General features: G+C 42.4%; 1 protein-coding gene across 3 annotated transcripts in view; it reads left to right on the top strand.

The window, feature by feature from the left end:
• PHLPP2 (PH domain and leucine rich repeat protein phosphatase 2) overlaps positions 1–20,716 on the top strand; it is a 42,876-nt gene that overhangs the window by 7,112 nt on the left and 15,048 nt on the right. For 2 of the 3 annotated variants that reach the window (XM_075101036.1, XM_075101037.1), the window contains 9 exons: positions 2,653–2,786; positions 6,978–7,168; positions 7,953–8,078; positions 9,276–9,430; positions 13,440–13,586; positions 15,641–15,871; positions 16,569–16,771; positions 17,260–17,320; positions 18,067–18,162. In XM_075101036.1, the coding sequence (XP_074957137.1) occupies positions 2,653–2,786; positions 6,978–7,168; positions 7,953–8,078; positions 9,276–9,430; positions 13,440–13,586; positions 15,641–15,871; positions 16,569–16,771; positions 17,260–17,320; positions 18,067–18,162 (1,344 nt within the window). The remainder of the gene's footprint in view (positions 1–2,652; positions 2,787–6,977; positions 7,169–7,952; positions 8,079–9,275; positions 9,431–13,439; positions 13,587–15,640; positions 15,872–16,568; positions 16,772–17,259; positions 17,321–18,066; positions 18,163–20,716) is intronic. The other variant, XM_075101038.1, reaches the window with a different exon arrangement.

Genomic DNA, 20,716 nt, shown 5'->3' with positions numbered 1-20,716 from the left:
ATAGTACATACCAAATTGCTGTCTCTGACATTGCTTTTAGTCACATTGGAGGCTTCACAGAATCGGAGTAACTCCTCAGAATCTACTAAAAACTATGATATTGATATTAATTCATAAATTAACCATGTTTTCTACTGGTTATGGCAGCCAATATTTCATAAACTAAAATTTAAATGCTACTAGTCCAATCAAGGAAGAATGAACAACAGATTTCCAAACAAACCAGCTCCATCAGGGAGTGATCCTTTGGGTGGATTTGAATACAGATCAAGATTTTCCTCCTTTATCTGTTAAAGAAAGCCTATTTATGGGTTGAAATTTTCCAATAACTTTCTGATTATATTTAGCGCTGACTGGAGTCTCCAAGGCCTGACACCCGTTTAGTAGTAGAAGCTCCAAGAGACAGTTTCTGAAGTGAGAGGAAGGGGATTATTTCATATACAGCCTTCTGACTAGCAAGTTGATGTATTTCTGCGTCAAGCAAAACGGGGAGAGAGCAAAGTTGCCATATTCAGGCTTAGCAAACATTGAGCAGTAATGGCTGGTTTTCTGGACAGGCTAGAAACTTTGTTGTTTTGGACCATAACTTTGAGAGTAATCCTGTTTCTGATGCAGAGGTCCTGTGTGTGAAGTGAAAGAGTTGCAATGTATGTGCTTGAAACACCTGAGGTCATTTTACTTCTTGAGGTGTGTCCTGTTGACTACAAAGGAAGCCTGTATGACTAGATACTTGTAAATGATACGTCTCTTATGAAATCAGTCCTGCCTTAATTATGAGATGGCATTTGTAAAGCTGTCAGTAATAGTGGAAATACTATAGTATAATACTAGTGTATTATACTAGTATAATAGTGGAAATACTATAGTAGAATACTATAATGCCAAAGGCATTAGTCATTTGTTGCAGTGTGTGATGTTGGACGGGGCTCTGAGCAACCTGATCTAGTTGAAGATGTCCCTGCTCATGGCAGGAGGGTTGGACTAGGTGTCCTATAAAGGTCCCCTCCAACCCAAACCATTCTATGATTCTACATTCTAATGTCATTGGTAGAAAAGCAATGCACAAACCAATAAAACTCGGTGGCTGATGCCTTACAAACTGGAAACTGTTGTTCAGCGTAAACATTTTTTTGGATGAGGGGTTAGTGTATGTCTGAATAAAGAAAGGTAAACTTGCACTGTTCAGCTGCTCTGTTAATGATCTGCGACTAAAAGAAAGGTAACAACTCTGGAAGGTGTAGATGGAGGGAGTGATGAGTACTGAGAAGTCAGTGCAACAGGTTGATCTAGATGGTTTAGCATACGCTATTCTCTGGAAAACACTGCTTTTCAGTATCGCTGGATGTATTTATGTAAAAGCCAAATGTACTAAAGAGGAGAGGAAGGAGGCTATAGCTTGAAAAAACTGCAATTCAAGAGGGCTCGTGGATTGAAGGGGTATGAGTGAATGTGCCAAATATTCGAGAGCAGGTTTGATCTCGGAATATAAATACTGTTGAGTAGAACCAAGAAGTCTTTGTACAGTTTTGCATAGTCTGTGCGTAGATGCAGCGAACGATCATGGTTCTAGCGCTTACAGAATGTTGGTAAGCCAAAAAAAAAGATCAGTAGTAAAAATTATTTTGAGTTAAAGTAGACCCACCCTACCGCAAGAAAATTTTAAAAGCACATCAAGCCTCATCTTGTAAAGGAAGTTTTAAATGGTTAGTCTCATGATTTAATAACACCTGTTTAAAGAATAGGTGACAAATTGAGGTCCAGTGACCTTAATCTGAGGCTAGGATTTTTTTAATGCTGGATAATGAGTGGGCCACTGGAGCAGTTTATTTTAACTCCCATCTTACTTTTTCAGTGCTTAATCTTTTACACTTTTTTTTTGCCTAAAGTAAAACTTATAATTTAGTGAGAAACTCTGTTAATTTTGCAGAAAATAACAATTCGGCATCTTTGGAAGAAGTGGATCTCTGGATGAGAGGATCAGAAAACATCTTTTCTGGTCTGAATATGTTAAACCTGATGTTTCAGGAGAACTTTCTCTTATTGCCGTTTATTCAAGTTAGCCACTGAATCCTTCCTATGATCTGTTGTAGTTCTAAAACCGTCTTTTCTTTAAATATACCGTTCGAGTTAATTTTCCAAAGCATGAGAATCTTGCACTGATGAGAACTAAAGAGAATGGGGAATTTATTTTTATTTTCTTTTTAGAAGTCATTCTTCAGGAGGATTCTCATATGCTTTGCTCCCAGCTGCATTTGGAAGAGGAGTTTAAGCAGAGTTCTTTTACATCTTTCAGTCAGGGCTTTTTAACTATTTGGTGTCTGCTTTTTGTGCAATATTTCTGGTTTTGCTTCTTGTCATTGTTTCCTCCTGGTGCTTCTTAAATCATGGAATGGAAGTGATCACCGTGGATTGTATGGCTTATGCCTATTGCCTTTCCTCTCTGTTTCCCTTCTGAAATGTAATTCTTCAAGTGCTACCATCCTTAAGTGCTACTTGACAAGCAGGAAGCACAGACCCCAAGGATGCATGCTTGCCAGACCTCTTCAGAGAAGCAGAACAACCAGTATGTCAGTATTGCTTACACTTCAGCTGCAATGAGACTTGTTTAATCTTTTTTGCTTTCTCAAACTACTCTCTTGTATGTTTTGACAGGAGGCTGGAGCCCACAGAAAAACCCCTTCAGATTGTGTATGACTACTTGGCTGGGTTGGGTTTTGATGATCCTGTCAGAATGCAGGAAGAGGCAGCAAACTCTGATCTCAGCTGTATGATTCGCTTTTACAGTGGTAAGAAATTGTGTATGTGCATACTGTAGCTGTTCCTGTAGCTTTAACTATGAGGTGGAACTCAGCTGAAGCCCAAGTCATTGACCTATTGGGTTTGTAGGTGGCTACATCAAACACCCAAAGTACCAGTAAGCACTGCTTAAAATAACAAGTTTTCAAGACTAATAGTAAAAAAAACCCCACAATTCTGTAGTTCTCTTGATCCTATCTATGGCTCAAGAAAAGATGGCTTCACAGGAGGACATAAGATTGCTCTGTTGTTTTTTGTTTCCTGTGTTATGACAAATGCCTTAGAGCTCCTTCCTGATGGGATCAGAAACATATTGCAGTTCAGTCTAGACATGCCTGAAGAATGTATTTCCGAAAGGTGTATGGATATGGGCAAGGAAAGTCCTGGCCAAATACCCTCCACAGCCTGTAAATAGAGAGTGAAAGTGCCAGCCAGTTAATAATGAGGACTGCCATTAGAAACCCAGTGCATTTCATTGCAGGAGTGAGACTTCTGAGTGGCCTATTGCATCGGTTTGGGCAGGATACCACGTGCATAAGGGGCAACAGAATGATATGTGCTGCTAGCAGTCAGAAAAGGAATTCACTGAAGTGAAGACGAAATATAAAAGAAATAAGGGGGAGGAAAGCTGATAATTAAATTATTTATTTACTTTTAAATACTTCACCTCTGTATTTTTTGCATTTCAGAAAAAAAATGAAAATGCTTTTAATGGTAAATTGTTTTTGCGTAGTGGAGCTGGGTAGCCTGACTAAGCTGTTAGCCATTATTTGTTTATTTAGAAATAGGATCATAAGAATTCAGCTTCTCCACCCCTTTACCTGAGACAAACCCCTTCTGTCTGGGAGCCATGTGCAGAACAGGCAAAACACTGTAGAAGTGTAATGGAGATTGAAAGAAGCATGACGTGTACAGTCTGGATTTATAGGGCAAGGAGTAGGGAGTCAGAAGTTACTTCAGCTGGAAGGAGGGGAGACATCGAGAATAGTGCTGTAGAGAACTTTTGAAGAAAAAATGTGCAATTCAGTTTGCGTATGTCAAGCAGGAACTGCTGAAGATTCAGGAACAGTGATTCAACTTCATGGAAGCAAGTAGATAATGGAATTGAGTAGTTTCAGTCAGCATGGGAGGGTAGTCCTGCTTAGAAAGAGGCTGTGAAGGAAGAAGTCTGAGGATTGAAGAGTGGTCAGGAGACCTGTTTTAAGAAAGTGAAAGCAAATGCTGCCAAAGTAGTTCTTAAAGGTAGGGGAGGAATTAGAGGGAATGCTATGGAGAATTATGTGATCATTTTGCAAAGCCTGCAGCTGAGGACATAAGGGATGAAGTAATACGTTTTAGCTAGAGAAACATTACCTAGAATCATAGAATCACAGAATGGTTTGGGTTGGAAGGGACCTCTAAAGATCACCTAGTTCCAAATCCCCTGCCATGGGCAAGGACCCTTTCCACTAGACCGGCTTGCTCAAAGCCCCGTCCAACCTGGCCTTGAACACTTCCAGGGATGGGGCATCCACAACTTCTCGGGGCAACCTGTTCCAGTGCCTCACCACCCTCAGCGTAAAACATTTCTTCCTATGTCCCGTCTAAATCTACCCTCTTTCAGTTTAAAACCGTTGCCTCATGTCCTGTCACTACAGTAAGGCTCTCTGCACCTTCCTTATAAGCCCCTTTTATATATCGAAAGGCCGCAACGAGGTCTCCCCGGAGCCTTCCCTTCCCCAGGCTAAACGACCCCAGCTCCCTCAGCGTTCCTTCATAGGAGAGGTGTTTGAGGCACCTGACCATTTCCGTGGCCCACCTCTGGACCTGCTGTAGTTCTGCGAACAGCCTTCATATTTCTTTCACTCCTCGGGGATGTCTCAAATTGCTCTGCTCTCTTCCCACGTTTCTGTCTGCCTTTCTCCTGTGCCATATTGGGTTTGTTTCTTTCCCTGGTGCATGGTGAGTACTTATGCCCAGTGGGGGAGATGGGAATACAAGAGGATTAATAGAAGCTCATATTAAAGAGCAGCGACAGGGAGGCATGCTTCCTGAAGTCTGGCTGTTGAGATACTTGTTAGGAGCTCAAGAGTTTTATGAGGGGAGAAGATGTGCTAGACTGGCTGGGAGAATGGCGGGACGGCTTCCTCTCAATCGAAGTTGCTTGGAGATTGCAGGCCAGTGACCCAGGCTGGATGGGGCAAGCTCAGAGACCAAATGTCACAGGGTGTTTACATGCTTCAACAACAGATCAAATGGAAGCAGCTGTCCAGGGCCATCAAACTGTTCATCTATGGCAGGTGTGACAGGTGTGAATTGTAGAGGGTCAGACACTTTCTCTGGTGGGGAATTGTCTTGATTCCTTGTATTGCTACAGCTGGACTTGTATAACTTGTAGGGCACTGTTAGAGGTGCTAGCTCTGTCTATTGAGGACCTCTATGGTTGCTCTCCATGGGAAAGCCTGTGCTTGCTAATTGGAACACGGAGTTAAGCATGGTCACAGTGACGTTCAAGGCCAAGCTCAGGAGCTGCAAAGAGTGACAGGAGCTTGCCTGTCCCTGGAGGTTAAGACTGTTCTTACACATAGCTTGAGGAGTTGTGAAATAGCTGGGATTCAGAGTAGAAGTCCTTGAATGTTGCCCCTGGATGTTTCCTTAGCAGTAGGACGTAGGTGTCACCGATGTTTCGGAGAGGATAGGGAAACTGGAGGATTGGTGTAGCTTCTTAGTAATATCTGGTGCTTGGAACAATGCTGCTGTGGCAGTCAGTAGGATACCACTTTTGGTCCCATAACATTGTTTTCTTTCAAGTCTGGGCTAGTCTTTCGGCTTGGTGAATTCCAAACGATTTTCTTCTGTGGATGATTAGAGTTTCTCACCATTAAAGGGCATCTTATGCCAAACTTCATGTCTCTGAAACAAAGCTACTATTGTAAACAAACAGCTAAATATTTCAGCTAAATTCAGCCTAGTGTAGACATCAAGACAATGCTTTAAATTTGGCAAGCTGAAGACCCTGCTTTCTAACTGAGAAACAATATAACAACTCTAGTCAGCCATTAACTTTTTGCTCCTAATAGAAGTTTGGAGTATGGTTTGTGTCTTGAAGTGGGTCATACGTAACCAATCGTGAGAATATTTTTCCAGCGGATCTAACTAGAGGTTTTGTCATTATATGGCATGTATGTTGGCTACTCAGTTCCTCTGTCTGACTTGGGGGCGGGGGGTGGAATATAAATATCAGCAGGTTAATGCTGCTTGTGGATATCAGGACACTTGCAGGACAGTTCAAGACAGAAGCGGTCCTGAAGTTGTCAGTAGCAACTTCAAAAAAAAAAAAAAAGGATCCTTTTCTAAGTAAAACAAAGGACCCTTGGCCAGGATCTGTCTTAGGGATTATTTAGTATAAAATTATATATAAATTTAATATGACAAGATTCTTAGCACTTGAAACTCCGAAGGCTTATTCCTGTTCTTTAAAGTATTCAGTTAATTGACTATTTGGAAAATTTTCCATACCAGTAAGTTAGTATAAACAGTAGACCAAATCTTGAAAAGCATCTGGGAGATTTGTCATTATCTTGAAAAGAAAAAAATAATAATAAAAGGGGCAAGGAGGTAGGATGACCTAAAAGTAAGTGTATGTGCATTAGAAGGCTGAAGCAGAATTCTACTTTACTGGTTAGAGTCATAGCTAGCAGTGCACACAGTACAGCTGTAACAGTCAGTGCTCGAGTCCTTTCACTTGAATCATCTTCAGGGAAATGACTTTCTTCTGTAACTGATTTTCCAGGCCTTCCTTTAAAGCCCAGCAGAAGCCACTTATTTAATGGTTTCTATGACTTTAGCTGACTCAACAAGTGTTTGAAATTGCTTTTCTGTTGTACCTGAATGAAGGATGTTTGGCAAGCATATAAGCTCGCTAAAGTCTGTAATTACCTGTAGATTAAAAACATATTGCGTGGCAACTGTTATAATGTTGTACTGAAAGGGCATACAGTAATACAGTAATCCGACATTACTGCACTGATGAAGTGGCTTGTCCTTAGCCTGAGATTTTTTTTTTAAGTGCAACTAGTTTTGTCTTTACTCGTTCTTTAGAATAACTGATTCTGCATGTTACAGCTGTGTTGCCATTCGTACTCGCTGCTGAGAATGAAGAACAAATGGAAACTAAAGGCTAATATCCCCTTTTTCTTTAGAAAAGCCATGTCAAGTGGAACAGTTAGATCGCATCCTGCTCTCTGGAGTCTATAATGTACGCAAAGGAAAGACCCAGTTGCACAAGTGGGCAGACCGGTTGGTAATTCTCTGTGGTACGTGCCTCATTGTGTCCTCTGTGAAAGATAGCCACACAGGGAAGATGCACATCTTGCCTCTCGTTGGAGGGAAGGTAAGACTTTATTTGGTTAGCTTCCCGTGGCTTAGAAAGGAAGAAGGGATTGTAATGATGGGTAATTATCCACAAAAGGTTAATCTAGGCTTTTGTAACACGTTACTCCATTAACTTGCTCAGAGAGTTGTACAACCCCTTTCTACTTGCTTTGCTTACGTAGTCATCTTAAGGATAGTAAAACAAAGAAACACTAGTTCTGCTTTCCTGTTAGTAGCCAACGTTGTGAACGGGAGTTGTGGCAATTGTTACATCTTGGATCTACTTCAGCAGAAAGATTTTAAGGAGGATTTGGCCTTCCAGTACTTAAAGGGGGCTTATAGGAAAGATGGGGACAAATGTTTTAGTAGGGTCTGTTGCAATTGGACGAGGGGTAATGGTTTTAAACTAAAAGAGGGTAGATTTAGACTAGATATAAGAAAGAGATTTTTTACAATGAGTGGTGGAACCCTGGGGCAGGTTCCCCAGAGAGGTGGTTGATGCCCCATCCCTGGAAGCATTCAAAGTCAAGTCGGACGGGGCTCTGAGCAACCTGATCTAGTTAAAGATGTCCCTGCTCATGGCAGGGGGGTTGGACTAGATGACCTTTAAAGGTCCCTTCCAACTAAAACGATGCCTATGATTCTATGGCTTGCTTCTGTGCTTCTTTCCAATAACCTTACAACTGTGTTTTCACCAAAATGTAGTGTTACTGGTAGTCGGTAATACCACGCTCTAGACTTCAGATCCGTTGTAATTGCTGGAGTTTAGGCCGGCTGTTTTGTTTTCCGTTCTCCCTTTGCAGGTGGAAGAGGTGAAACGACGGCAGTACACACTTGCTTTCACATCTGCTGGAGCACAAGCTCAAACGTACCATGTTTCCTTTGAATCACTGGCAGAGTATCAGCGGTGGCACCGACAGGCATCCATGGTGAGGCCCTGGGGACTTGCGGTAGTCTGGGTGGTGGGTACGGGGGTAAGAGGGGTTTTCTGATGCAGGCTTGGTATGCAAGCAGAGGGATAGCTATGATGCTGGAGACAGTACCCAGGACACTTTCCAGCTTTCTTCATTTCTTGCACGCTCAGGACTACAGAGACTTTCTTTTAGCCTTCTCTCCTCTTTCTGCCTGTGCGGCAATGATGAATAGTAGTTCTGCATTTTTTCACCCCTGCTGCACTTATTGAGAGTACCTAATCACAGGTCACTAGAACAAACCCCAGGGACTGGCTGAGTTTACAGGCATAGAAACCTATGAATTGCACCTGTTGCCATACTTGAATCTGCCTAAACTGTGGCCTGGGCTGGCATGGGGCTACCCTGATAGGTTTGAGTTAACGCAGAGATCATAGGTCAGCAAGAGAAGTGTAGTGTTTTCAGAGTTGCATCCTTATTCCACATTAAAGTACAATTAGATGGCAATAGCTTAATGCTGAGCCACACTTTGACCTCATATGTGTATATATATGTATAAATATATACGTATAAAAATCCTATGAAATATGAAATGAGCTCAGGATAAAGCAGGTCATAAAATCTGGCACGAAGCACCAAAGACCTTGAAACAAAGCATACCTAATGAAAGGAGATCTGATATTTGCAAAGACTTTATGAAATATTGCAAAACCATAATTTATGAAGCCTTTTCATCATAACAGGTTGTGTTTCCAATATCATACCCTGAACAAGCTAACAAAAGAAAGTCGGAAGAAGTAGCTAGGCCACACAGAGGTTCTGTTCTGTAAACCTTAAAGGTTTGAACTGGAAGGTCAACTCCTTCCTGTTGCTGCATGTATCTTTGGAAGGCACTCAGAGACTACGCTTTCTCAGCAGCCTCCTCAGCCAAAGACAGTTTTCTCCATTAAGTTGGCTCTCTTATGGTCTAGCTTTTAGGCAGCACCTGTTGCACATACAGAGCAGGGGTTTCTGTATGTCCTGTTTGTTATCCAGATATGCATCCTTGTCAGGGGGCTTGCAGAAACAATGGTAGCAAATGGCATAAACTCATATTCCGTGGACTCAGTTTCCTGCAGGACAAGGGGGTTCTTTCATCATCTTGCAGATTGGCCTTCCATTAGACTTCCAGAGAAGAATCCTTGCACAGCTGCAGCTCTTTCTCCTTCTTTTCAGGTTGTGTCTATGCGACTTGGCATGGTTGATCTTTCATGCTACGGCCTTGAGGAAATACCTGAGCACCTCTTCTACAGTCAAGACATCATCTACCTCAACCTACGACACAATTTTATGAGATCAAGTGGAGCAGGGAGTCTTGACTCTCTTTGCAGGTCTGCAAAGAAGTATTTTTCTTCTACACTTGGAGTTCTTGACACGTGCATCCAGGGACAAAGAGGAGGGGGAGTATATTGCCCATTCTTGTGGGATGGTAAAAAGATTGATCTTGAGGAAACTCTAACAAACGAAGGGGACTAGGAAGCAGAACTGAACAGTGCAGGCAGGCATAAGCTTCCAAAAATTTACAGTTTTCATTAATTCCCTTCCACAGATTCTTTGTGCTAAGTTTGATCTGAGATGAGCCTTTTGTATGGACAAGATGCAGTAGTAATATAAAGCTGCTTGCTAAACAGAGAACATTTTGGGTTGTAAAATAAAAGGTGAGGGAAAGCATAATGCTGCTGTTGTGGGTAAGTGTTTGTAGGAAGAAGTACAGATCTGAAAAAGCCTGTTTGGTAAGTTCTTAATGTGCACTTGGAATTGTCAGAGGGCCTGTGAGACTCCAGCGTTGCTTTGGGAACTTGTAATGATCTGCTTTTAAGAGACTAGCAGTTGTGTGATGGTATGAAGCAAGATGTAGTCATCTTAGGTAAGTGAAGGAGTCTTACAAAAATATTTTTAAGTTAATTCCTGAAAACCATCAAAATTTAGAGGAAGATTAGTCTGTTGATAATCTACTCTAGCCGTGCTAAAAAGAACTCACAACAAGCTGCTTTAGAATTCCAAAAGCTGTTAGGAAGCCTGTAGTAATATTGTAAAATGGCTCTGTGTTTGGAGCATATTGTACCTTAAGAAAAATGCATTTGGGGTAGCTTTGCAAAACTGCAGGTTTTAGTTTTGGTTTGGGTATTTTGGTTGTGTTTTTGGTTCAGGTTGTTTATCTCTAGGGGCCTATTATCAGGTTATTTCATTTTTCTTCCTACAGAGAATGAGATACCTAGGTATCCATGAGGGTATACAGGGGGAAAAATTGCTTACCTCTGGGAATTCTTCAGTTTCATTGAGAGCCAGAGTCTAGTCTGGTTTTGTTTTAATTCCAAACTTGTTTAAATGTTTTCTAACTGCTGAATTTTAATACATTGTGTTATTGGAAAAGCTGCTTAAAATAATTCAGGATTTTGCTTTCTACTTCTCTCTTCAAATACATTGTATGATGTTGAAAGCCATATCAGAACTTTATTTTCTAAAATGCGGTATCCTTGGTTCACAGGATCAGCAAAGGGGCTTATTTCTTTTGACCTTGCATGTAGTCAACAAGAGATCTGACATGTCAGAAACTCGACTCTTTTCCTGGCAGTGACTATGTGTGATGAAGCTGAAATCCTCAAACAAACAAAAGCCATAAAAGAAGCCCTCACTTCACACAATCTTGAATAAACAGGTAGCATTAGGTAGCCCACATAAGGCTGCTCATTGCCTTTTGAAAAAATTTTATTTCTGAAGTTTTTAGGATGTTTATCATGTCACAGCCCAAAATGGAGAAACTTGCTCACTTGCAGTAGGTGTTATCAGTGCCTAGAGATTGACAGTTCCAAGCAGCAGAATTTTTTGCAATGATCAGATCTCTTCCTCTGAGGAAACCTTTAAAGCTCTAGGAGTCTAATTAGCTATAACTGTAATAATGGAACAAAAATAATTAATTAAATGGGAAATGTTAAGCAAAGGGAATTAAATAACACCACCTGTTTTGTTACGTCTCCTAGCTTATTTTTATGTAATGTACTGCCTTTCAAGCATCTCCCTTTTCTGAAAAACGTTATCAATACTGATCTTCATTGATAAGTGTCTGTATGTGCACACGCATTTGTATACATATGCATGTCTATTATCACCATTCTAGCTACTTGATACAGAGCTGTACTGGGAGGCTTTGCAACAGAGCAGGATGTTGCGTTAAATTGGGAATATTTCAGGCCAGCGCCAGTTTGGGCTGCTGAATGGAGGATGGTCATCCCATGGAGGATTTGTTGCTGTGTTTCCATACCTCTTTGCTGTAATCTCAATACACCCTGCAAGAGCATAGACCAAAACTTGAGGAACCATAATGATTTCAGAATCCTTATTCCCTGTAATACATGGTTCACGTATACAACTTGAATGAGAGTTGGGTTTGCATTCCATTCCTACATCTCTACTGCTTGAGAATACTGGGGCAAAGGAGAAGGAACAGAAGGGGAACTCAAAAGGCTTTCTGAGTATTGTCCTCCCCATTGAATATGACAGTCTGCTTAAGGAATCTCAGACCAAGCTGTGTCGTATACCAGTTTCCCTCCAGCTTTTGGAAACTTTTATGCCCCTTTTTTGTTTGCTTTGATATTGTTGCAGAGGTATGAATTGTTAAAAATTGGTTATGCTGTTGCATTTAATACCATGCCTCATGGGGCAGCTTCTCACCACACTCTGCTAATGACAGAGAAAGAGCTGCCTGGTGTTACGGACAGGTGCCATAGAAAAAGCCATTGCAGAACTCCAGAGAAAGCAATTTCATTAAAGCATTTCCTGATTCCAAAACCTGAGAACTGTGATCTGTCCTAAATCTCTTAAAGCTGAACCAGTTAATGAGAGAAGTTCAACTCTGTAGGTTTATCCTCATTGTTTCCTTCTTTTCCATTATTTTTGTGAAGTTCTTTGTGTTTCTGATTTTTATATCAAAGTTAGATCTTTGCATCATATAATACATTCCCTTTAGGATGGCTATTACCAATACAGCATCTTTCCCTTTGGCTTTCAGTTGCACTACAAGAGAGTCTGTTTGTGGCTGCAGCAAACATAAAATGCCTGTGTCCTTATTTATACGACAGGGTGTTTTCTCAAAGTAAACAGTCCGTGTCCAATTCTCATATACGCTCCCTCGTTTAAAAAAACAACCTCCCCCCTCCGCAACGATTGTAAAGCAAAATGGAGAAATATAATGCGTAGCTCCTACAGAGGTCATTCCAATTATTCTGAATCTGAAAAAGGAGTAGCTATAAAGAAAAAATTTCAAAACCTTTCAGTCTTACACTTCAAGACATCTCAAGCTAGCAGCAATATTCTCCCTCAAGCTAATTAACCTTGGTTTTGTTACCTATATTAAAACACTTGCTTCAAAATAAGAGCTACTCACCATTGTCTTGCAAAAAGTATGGTAGGCGGAGCAGATGAATGAACTAGGTGTTTCCAAGAAGTACTTCTGTGGTATGTTACATTAGATTTGCAATTATCTCATAAAAGTATGATATTAATTTCCCCACTGAATTAATTTCTGATGGTTCCAGTTTGGGATGGGGAGGTTATTACTTGGGTGAAATGACCTTTGTTTCCTGTAGAAAGAGGTAGGAACTCTTTGAGAAGAACTTGCACATTACCCCAGCCCATGCTCAATTTCTTCTGTTTGGACCTAGCACAGCGATAGAAGGAGCTGGAACAGGCAACCGTCTGTTAAGCACAGGTGGGACCATAGTGACTGTGAGGGCTGTGTCAGTTCTTGTGTGGCTGTACCTATGGTACAGTCTGCCAAGCAAGTGGCACTTTAGACTTGGAATCTCTTCCAAGGACCTCTGGGTGTGGGTCTTGGGGCTTCCCAGTGCGAAGTCAGTGCTTTCCTGGTTTTCCCTTTCACAGCTCTGCTAGACCTTCTGTTGTGCCTAGCTTGAAAAGGGTATTCCCTTCTGTTTTCTTCTCAGAATAGTTCCAGTTAATATTTTCAGCTCCTGTTTTCCCAAACTGCATAACTGTAGACTGTTACTCTAAATAATTCTTTGAAGGTAAATTTTTTGAACTGAGTATTTTTAGTCTCCTTAATCTTAGTAACAGCCACTAGGAGGAGGGCTGTCAGGAATCAGGGTAGAAGGTTGTTATCAGTTTCTGCAGTAAAACCATGGTATTTGATCACTTTCAGCTTTACCACTGAGATACAAAATACCAGTGCCTTAAAACCAAATCTGTGCAGAAACTCCCATAATGAGTTAGCTGACTGTATTGCCAATGTACAAAGACTTCAAAATTCTTCATGACTGGTTTTGTATGTTTTTGCTTTGAGACTGTGGAGGTCTGTGAATTAACTAGTGTTCTTGCCGATAGGTTTTCTCAGTTGAAGAGCCTGAACCTGTCTCATAACAGACTGGGAGAGTTTCCTGTATCGCTGTGCGAGATCTCTACTCTGACGGAGCTTAATATTTCCCGTAATGGACTTCATTACTTACCAAGCCAGATTGGCAAACTGTTGAAGTGAGTATATTCTTTTTATCTGTGGCCATAACCATCCTTGGTGCTTTGGCTGAGCACAGCTGACATGAAGGTACTGCTTATGAAAGTATGGGTGCTGGGGCAAGCCTGTTCTGCCCGTGAAGACTGAGTGATGGATTTGACTCCAGCAGGAGGTCGAGAACAAAGATGTCCAATAAGGTTTGTTTTTCCTTGAAAATGAAGCTATCACAGTATGTTTATACAGGTGCCATTTTAAGTCACTGGTATATAGCAAGTTGTTATTCATCATTTGTGACTTCTTGCCTATTCTACTAGCTATGAAAATTATATTAATGTAAATCAGTTTTCTAATAGAGGAGATTAATGGATTTTGCCTATTTTGGAGTGGCCTAGGAAGACCCTTAACAGTCAATTATGATGCCTTTAATCACAGGCACCACCTTGCTGAACTAGAGTGAACACAAAGGCTTCTGAGCTTATGAATATGCCCTCACTTAAAGTTTAATAAAATTGAAGCTTTTTGTGTTCTCTTTGGGGTGGGTGTTTTTGGATTTTTTTGTGTGTGGTGTTTTTTTTGTTTTATTTTATTTTTTCCTTTGGGTTGACTTGTATGATTCCTTGTGAGTTTGTGTCCAATTTTTATCTAAATTGAATATATCTTGTTCTCATTGCACCTGCTGCCATCTTGCATTCCCTTGCCTGCTTTCTTGTTGTTTCCTTCCTACATTCCTGTCTAAATTTTTTTTAAACTACTATTATGGTGGTGCCTTATCAGTGAAACATAAATATTGTTATGTTTACATAAAAACAGGTAGGAGTTTCTAAAGATCATGCTGTCAGGAGCATTTCCAGAAGCCACAGATTAGTACAGTGAAACATCTACAAAGCTAGGCTTTGTAGAACTAGGGAAAATATACATGCCCCTCAATACTTGGGCAATCCCCTCTGAAAATTTTGTCTTAAAAAAGTAAAAACCTTCTCCATTTTCCCCAGTAGCTACCCATAATGCATAAAAGCTTAAGCTTAGGTAAATTTAATGGCAAGATTATTTTTGCCTTTTTTTTTTTTAGATAAACATGGTATTGTTGGTTCATTGTGGCCTGTTTTTCCTCCAGCTTATATCTTTAAAAAAGGAGTATCTGCAGCTACATTGGATGTAAGCAAGTAATTTCCAGAGCAATCTTTTAGCCATGTGAAATCTGTGAGGGGAAAAGCTGTATGCAGGCTTACACTTTTCAGAGATTTACAACTTAGTTATGGGTCCAGTCATTTTCGTGACCCCTTGAGCCCTTATTCATAAGCACTTTTTATGGGTCCAGAGTGCATTTCTACCACCACTACACACTGTTCAGAAAGTTCTTTGTTGGAAAATAATCATAACGAGGGAATTGTATTTTGGGGGGGGTTGAGTTTCTAAAGCCATGCAAACTTTAAAACAATTCATCTTGCAACAGAAAGCTACCCTATTCTTTTCCTAGTGTCTGACAGGACAACTAGAATGTAAAAACCTGTTACCAGTGCATTAGTCTGGTAGGAATTGTGAATAAGTGCCGTAATAGTGATATGAGATTCCAGCGGTTGGATGATGAAGGTGCAGTTGATTGACTGATTTTTTTTTTTAATTGTTTCTTATGAGTCAGGTCTGTACTGTTACTGCTGCTGTTTTTGGTTTTAGTTTGTCATAGGTCTTTTAAAGATTGTCCAGCATGCTAATTGAGGAGTTATTAATTTGTAGAAAACGAGGTAATTAAGTAAATATCTTTCATTTACAATGTAAGTACTGATTTGTATTTTGCTGATGTCAATTTACTATCTTTGGCACAACTGGAAGTTTACCTCCAGAATAATTTAAGAACTATTTGGTATTGCATACATGCAGCTCCAAGCCTATTACATGCATAGTAAAAGTACTCCAGTAATTTTATGTGCGTAAGAATAAAATTAGCTGTTAGGTACCTGTGAAAAACCACCACACTGCGACCAGCGAGCTATACAAGGAAGTTAACTGAAAATGCCAAATGTGATGTTTGCTACTCCTTGCTGAATTATTTTCTTTCTCTTTTTCGTGGCTATAGTCTCCAGACCTTCTGGCTTGATGGGAATTTCCTCACATCCTTACCAGAAGAACTGGGAAGTCTGCAACAGCTCAGCTGTCTTGGGCTTTCCTTCAATAACTTTTGTGAACTGCCAGCAATTTGTGAGAAACTCGTCCTCTTAGATAAACTAGCCCTGGCAGGGAACTCGGTAGAGACCCTGGATCTTGCAGCACTGAATCGTATGAGTCACATCAAAAGTGTGGACCTGAGGTAAGGGGGGAAACTCGCATACATTTATAAATCAGATTGCTACTTTCAATTACAGCAGAGGTGCTCTGTAACTTCCTATACGTTTCGCAGTAAACTAGGTGTAATTTTTTCTCTTACTGATTCTTTAGCTTTGAGGGAGTTCTCTTTGTGGGGGTGTTTTTCACTTAGAGAAATTAGGTTAACTGAGCAATGCCTGAAGCCACTGAATGTAATTCAGTCCTCTAGTTTCCTCTTTTGATACGCTGTTACTGTGAGCTTCAGTAGCTCTTTGATCTCTCCTACCCTTCTTTGCCTTCCCCCCCGCCCCGGGATGCCATCCTGATTCACCAGGCTGCCAAGTGCAGTGCTGTCAGAAAGCAACAAAGAACTTTTTGACTATGGCAAGACAGTCTAGTATCTAGTCTCTGCATTAGCTTCCTGTGTCAGTGCAAATAGCTGTCCCTTGGCCTGGTTTCTGATTTCTAGACTAGTCTTCAGAATCTCTTAAACATTGGGGAATAAGTAAGATGGTTTCACATAGCAGCGCAGACAGAGGAAACTCTTTTCTTTGTATTCACTCCCTGAAATCCACCATTGCTCCTCGCACATTTGACTGTGCTCACCTTTGGCATTAGCCTTCCCCAGAACTCTTCCTTAACTGATGCCCAGTGTTCAGTGTCCTATTTTCTGACTTTGTGACTTATCTCTGAGTGTTTAGGCTGAACAACCTGAAGAGAGCAGCAGCTGACACTCTGGAGGGGAACAAATCTGTGACTTACATGGATTTACGAGACAATCAGATGACAGATCTGGATCTGAGCTCCTTGGGCAGCCTGGAGCAGCTGCACTGTGAGCGGAATAAGCTGAAAGAGTTGACGCTGAGTGGCTTCTCCCTTCAGGCCCTCTATGCCAACAGCAACTGTACGTCTCTTTGCCTTCTTCACCTGCCTTCTTCCTTCAAGCCCTGGGAATAAAGCCCTTTGCCATCACCCACTCAAAAAAAATACTTACGCTGGTGTTACAGTAGAGAGACCTTACGTGATGGGTCTTCTGGGATCAGCTCCTAGGGATCACAGATGCATGTATGTGTGCAGGCTGTGTAACAGGGCGAGGTGGTGGTGTTGAGCTACTGTGCAAGGAATTCATCTTCTAGTGAGATCTGTTTGGGAGTCCACAAGTTCTCCCTTGTTCTGGTGCTCCACATGGCAGATGGAGAGACAGGATAGTGAGAAGCTGTAGTGCCATATGGCAGATTAATGAAGTGTGAATTCTGTTTTGGGAAGGATGAGTAGAGACATTAGCTATCCATAAAGTAAGACTGTAAGTCTCACTTGCTAGCTACTCTGTCTGCGTCTGTGCTGTTTTCCTCTGAAGCTCTGCAATCATAGTTATTTGCTTTCCTTCATCAGGTCTGACAGCTGTCAACATTTATCCGGTTCCTGGTCAACTGACATGTCTAGAACTCTCTCAGTAAGTGACTATACACCACAGAATTTAAAGCAAGTATCGGGACACCTTTGCTGTTTTCTGCAGAAATTTTCCGGAGCTTGTAAGCTTTTGAAAGAGTTGAGAGCAACTGAGGCAAGGTGCTCCATCTTCACAGTAGAACTGGAAAGCCCAGCACTGAAGAATGATGATGAAAGTTTCCCAGACCAGAAGTTGCTCTGAACCAGTATGACGTGTTTAGGTGACTGGCTGTCCTTCAACTGTGGGCTGTAATCAGCAAAAAAATCCTAGTAGAGACCACTGAACTTGTGGCAGCTTACTGGGCTGAATGGTGGGAATCTGTGGAGCAAACATTTAGAGTAGCTGCCAGTGGTCTCTGCTGTGGGCCTCGTTGCCTGCGTCTGTCCTTGGAGCAGCATTGTAAGACCTGTAAGATAGGATGCCCAGAGGACCTGATCACCTTCTGCTTCATTTCTGGGCTGAAGCGCGATAACAGGATAGCGCAGGGTGGCCTGTTCTGCTGATGTCAGTGCTGTAAAGAAAAAGCCTGATCATCAGAGCCTTGTATCAATGCTTTCTACCAATGGTGCACCAGCTCGGTTTGCATTACATAGCTAGCCATGACATAAATTCCACATGACTAGCTTGGATACTGTTGTTCATTTGCCTGTTGCTTTTGGTTTGGCTGTCACTAATGTCATGCAGCATTCAAACAGGGTATGTTCCATACGGAGTGCTGGTGTCTAGCTTTTCCCCCTTGCTTTTCTCAGCAATCAACTGCAGTGTGTCCCGGACTGGGCCTGTGAAGCAAAGAAACTGGAAGTTTTGGACATGAGCTACAACCTCCTTGTGGAGCTTCCATCAAGGTCAGCAAACCTACTTATACAGAGCTGAGCTTTCTTCTATGGCGAGCTGACTGGGGAGAGAGAAGCAGTGCTATTACAGTTGCTTTACTCCTTGTTGTGCAGAGATATAATCCACTTACTTTGCCTGTGCAGCATCAAAGTAGCCTATATTCAAATGTTGGAAAGAACTGACTTCCGAAACAGTTTCTTGGTTAACAGGGGCCAGGTAATTTAATCCTATGCTTCTGGCTTCTACTCTAGCTGATTGTACCTGAAGTAGAACACACTGCTATGATTTATTTTTAGTGTCTTGTGAAGACGGGTCATAGGTAAGGCCCTAATATGCCTTGCATTGCCCTGCAGAGACTTCATCTGTTACCTTTCATAGGGAGATACCACAGAGATCGTAGAATCATAGAATCGTTTAGGTGGGACAAGACTTTGAAAATCATCAAGACTTTGAAGATCATCAAGTCCGACCATTAACCTAGCACTGCCAAGTCCACCACTAAACTGTCCCTAAGCACCACATCTGCATGTCTTCTAAATACCCCCTAGGGATGGTGACTCAAAACAGTTCCCTGGCAGCCTCTTCCAGTGCTTGACAACCCTTCTGGTGAAGAAATTTTTCCTAGTATCCAGTCTAAACCTCCCCTGGCACAGCTTAAGGCCATTTCCTCTTGTCCTATCACTAGTAACTTGGGAGAGGAAACCACCTCACTACAACCTCCTTTTGGTTAGCTGTAAAGAGTGATAAGGTTTCCCCTCAGCCTCCTCTTCTCCAGGCTAAACCCCCCCCAGCTCCCCCAGCCGCCCCCCAGCACACTTGTGCTCCAGACCCTGCCCCAGCTCCACTGCCCTTCTCTGGACATGCTCCAGCCCCTCAAGGGCCTTCTTGTCCCGAGGGGCCCAAACCTGAGCCCAGCATTCGAGGTGGGGCCTCCCCAGGGCCGAGCACAGGGGCCCCATCCCTGCCCGGCTGCTGCTGGCCACACCAGTGCTGACACAAGCCCGGGGGCTGGTGGCCTCCTTGGCCACCTGGGCACTGCTGGCTCATGCCTAGCCGGCTGTCAGCCAGCACCCCCAGGGCCTTCTCCGCCGGGCACTTCCCAGCCCCTCTGCCCCAAGCCAGGGGTGTTGCCTGGGGTTGGTGTGACCCAAGGGCAGGAGCCGGTACTTGGCCTTGTTAAACCTCGTACAATTGACCTCGGCCCATCGATCCAGCCTGTTCAGGTCCCTCTGCAACACTCCCGCCCAACTTGGTGCCACCTGCAAACTTACTGAGGGCACACTCGATCCCCTTGTCCAGACCATTGATAAAGATATTAAACAGACTGGCCCCAGTACTGAGCCCTGGGGAACACCACGCCAACAAGATTTAACTCCATTCACCACAACTCTTTGGGCCTGAACATCCAGCCAGTCTTTTACCCAACAAAGAATACCCCTGTCCAAGCCTTGAGCGGCCAGTTTTTCCAGGAGAATGCTGTGGGAAACAGTGTCAAAGGCTTTACTAAAGTCCAGGTAGACAACGTCCACAGCCTTTCCATCATCCACTAAGCGGGTCACCTTGTCATAGAAGGAGATCAGGTTAGTCAAGTAGGACCTGCCTTTCATAAACTTGTGCTGACTGGGCGTGATCACCTGGTTGTCCTGTACACGCTGCATGATGGCACTCAAGATGATCTGCTCCATAACCTTCCCTGACACCAAGGTCAGACTGACAGGCCTGTAGTTTTCTGGATCTTTCTTCTGGCCGTTCTTGTAGATGTGCATCACATTTGCTAACTTCCAGTCAACTGGGACCCTCCCTAGTTAGCCAGAACTGCTGATAAATGATGGAAGGTGGTTTGCTAAGTGCTTCTGCCAGCTCCCTCAGTACACTTGGGTGGATCCCATCCAGCCCCATAGACCTGTGTGTGTCTAAGTGGTGTAGCAGGTCACTAACCGTTTCCCCTTGGATTATGGGGGCTTCGTTCTGCTCTCCGTTCCCATCTTCCAGCTCAGGGGGCTGGGTACCCAGAGAACAACTGGTCTTACTATTAAAGACTGAGGCAAAGAAGGCATTAAGTACCTCAGCCTTCTCCTCATCCTTTGTCACTGGGTTTCCCCTGCATCCAGTAAACGATGGAGATTCTCCTTAGCCCTCCTTTTGTTATTGATGTATTTATAGAAACATTTTTATTGTCTTTTACAGCAGTAGCCAGATTAAGTTCTAGCTGGGCTTTGGCCCTTCTAGTTTTCTCATTTCTCTGCATTAACGTCATGACATCCTGTAGTCCTCCTGAGATTGTAAACTCTCCTTTTTTTTCCTGAGTTCAAGCCAAAGCTCTCTGTTCAGCCAGGCTGGTCTTTGGTGACACCAGCTTGTCTTTGGGCACATGGGGATGGCCTGATCCTGTGCCTTTAAGATCTCCGTCTTGAAGAATGTCCAGCCTTCCTGGATGCCTTTGCGATACCATATAGCTAATCTCGAAGGTAGCTTTCACAACGCATCATCAGCCATCTCCTTTCTCAGTGTTTCCCTTTCAGTTTCTGCAGAAATGTGGTAAAGGGGAGCCAAGACTAATATAAT

The sequence above is a fragment of the Phalacrocorax aristotelis genome, chromosome 8 (genome assembly GCF_949628215.1).
Source record: "Phalacrocorax aristotelis chromosome 8, bGulAri2.1, whole genome shotgun sequence".
In the NCBI taxonomy this organism is placed as follows: Eukaryota; Metazoa; Chordata; class Aves; order Suliformes; family Phalacrocoracidae; genus Phalacrocorax; species Phalacrocorax aristotelis.
Note: the sequence above shows the minus strand (reverse complement) of the source record. Positions and strands in the feature narration are given on the sequence as shown.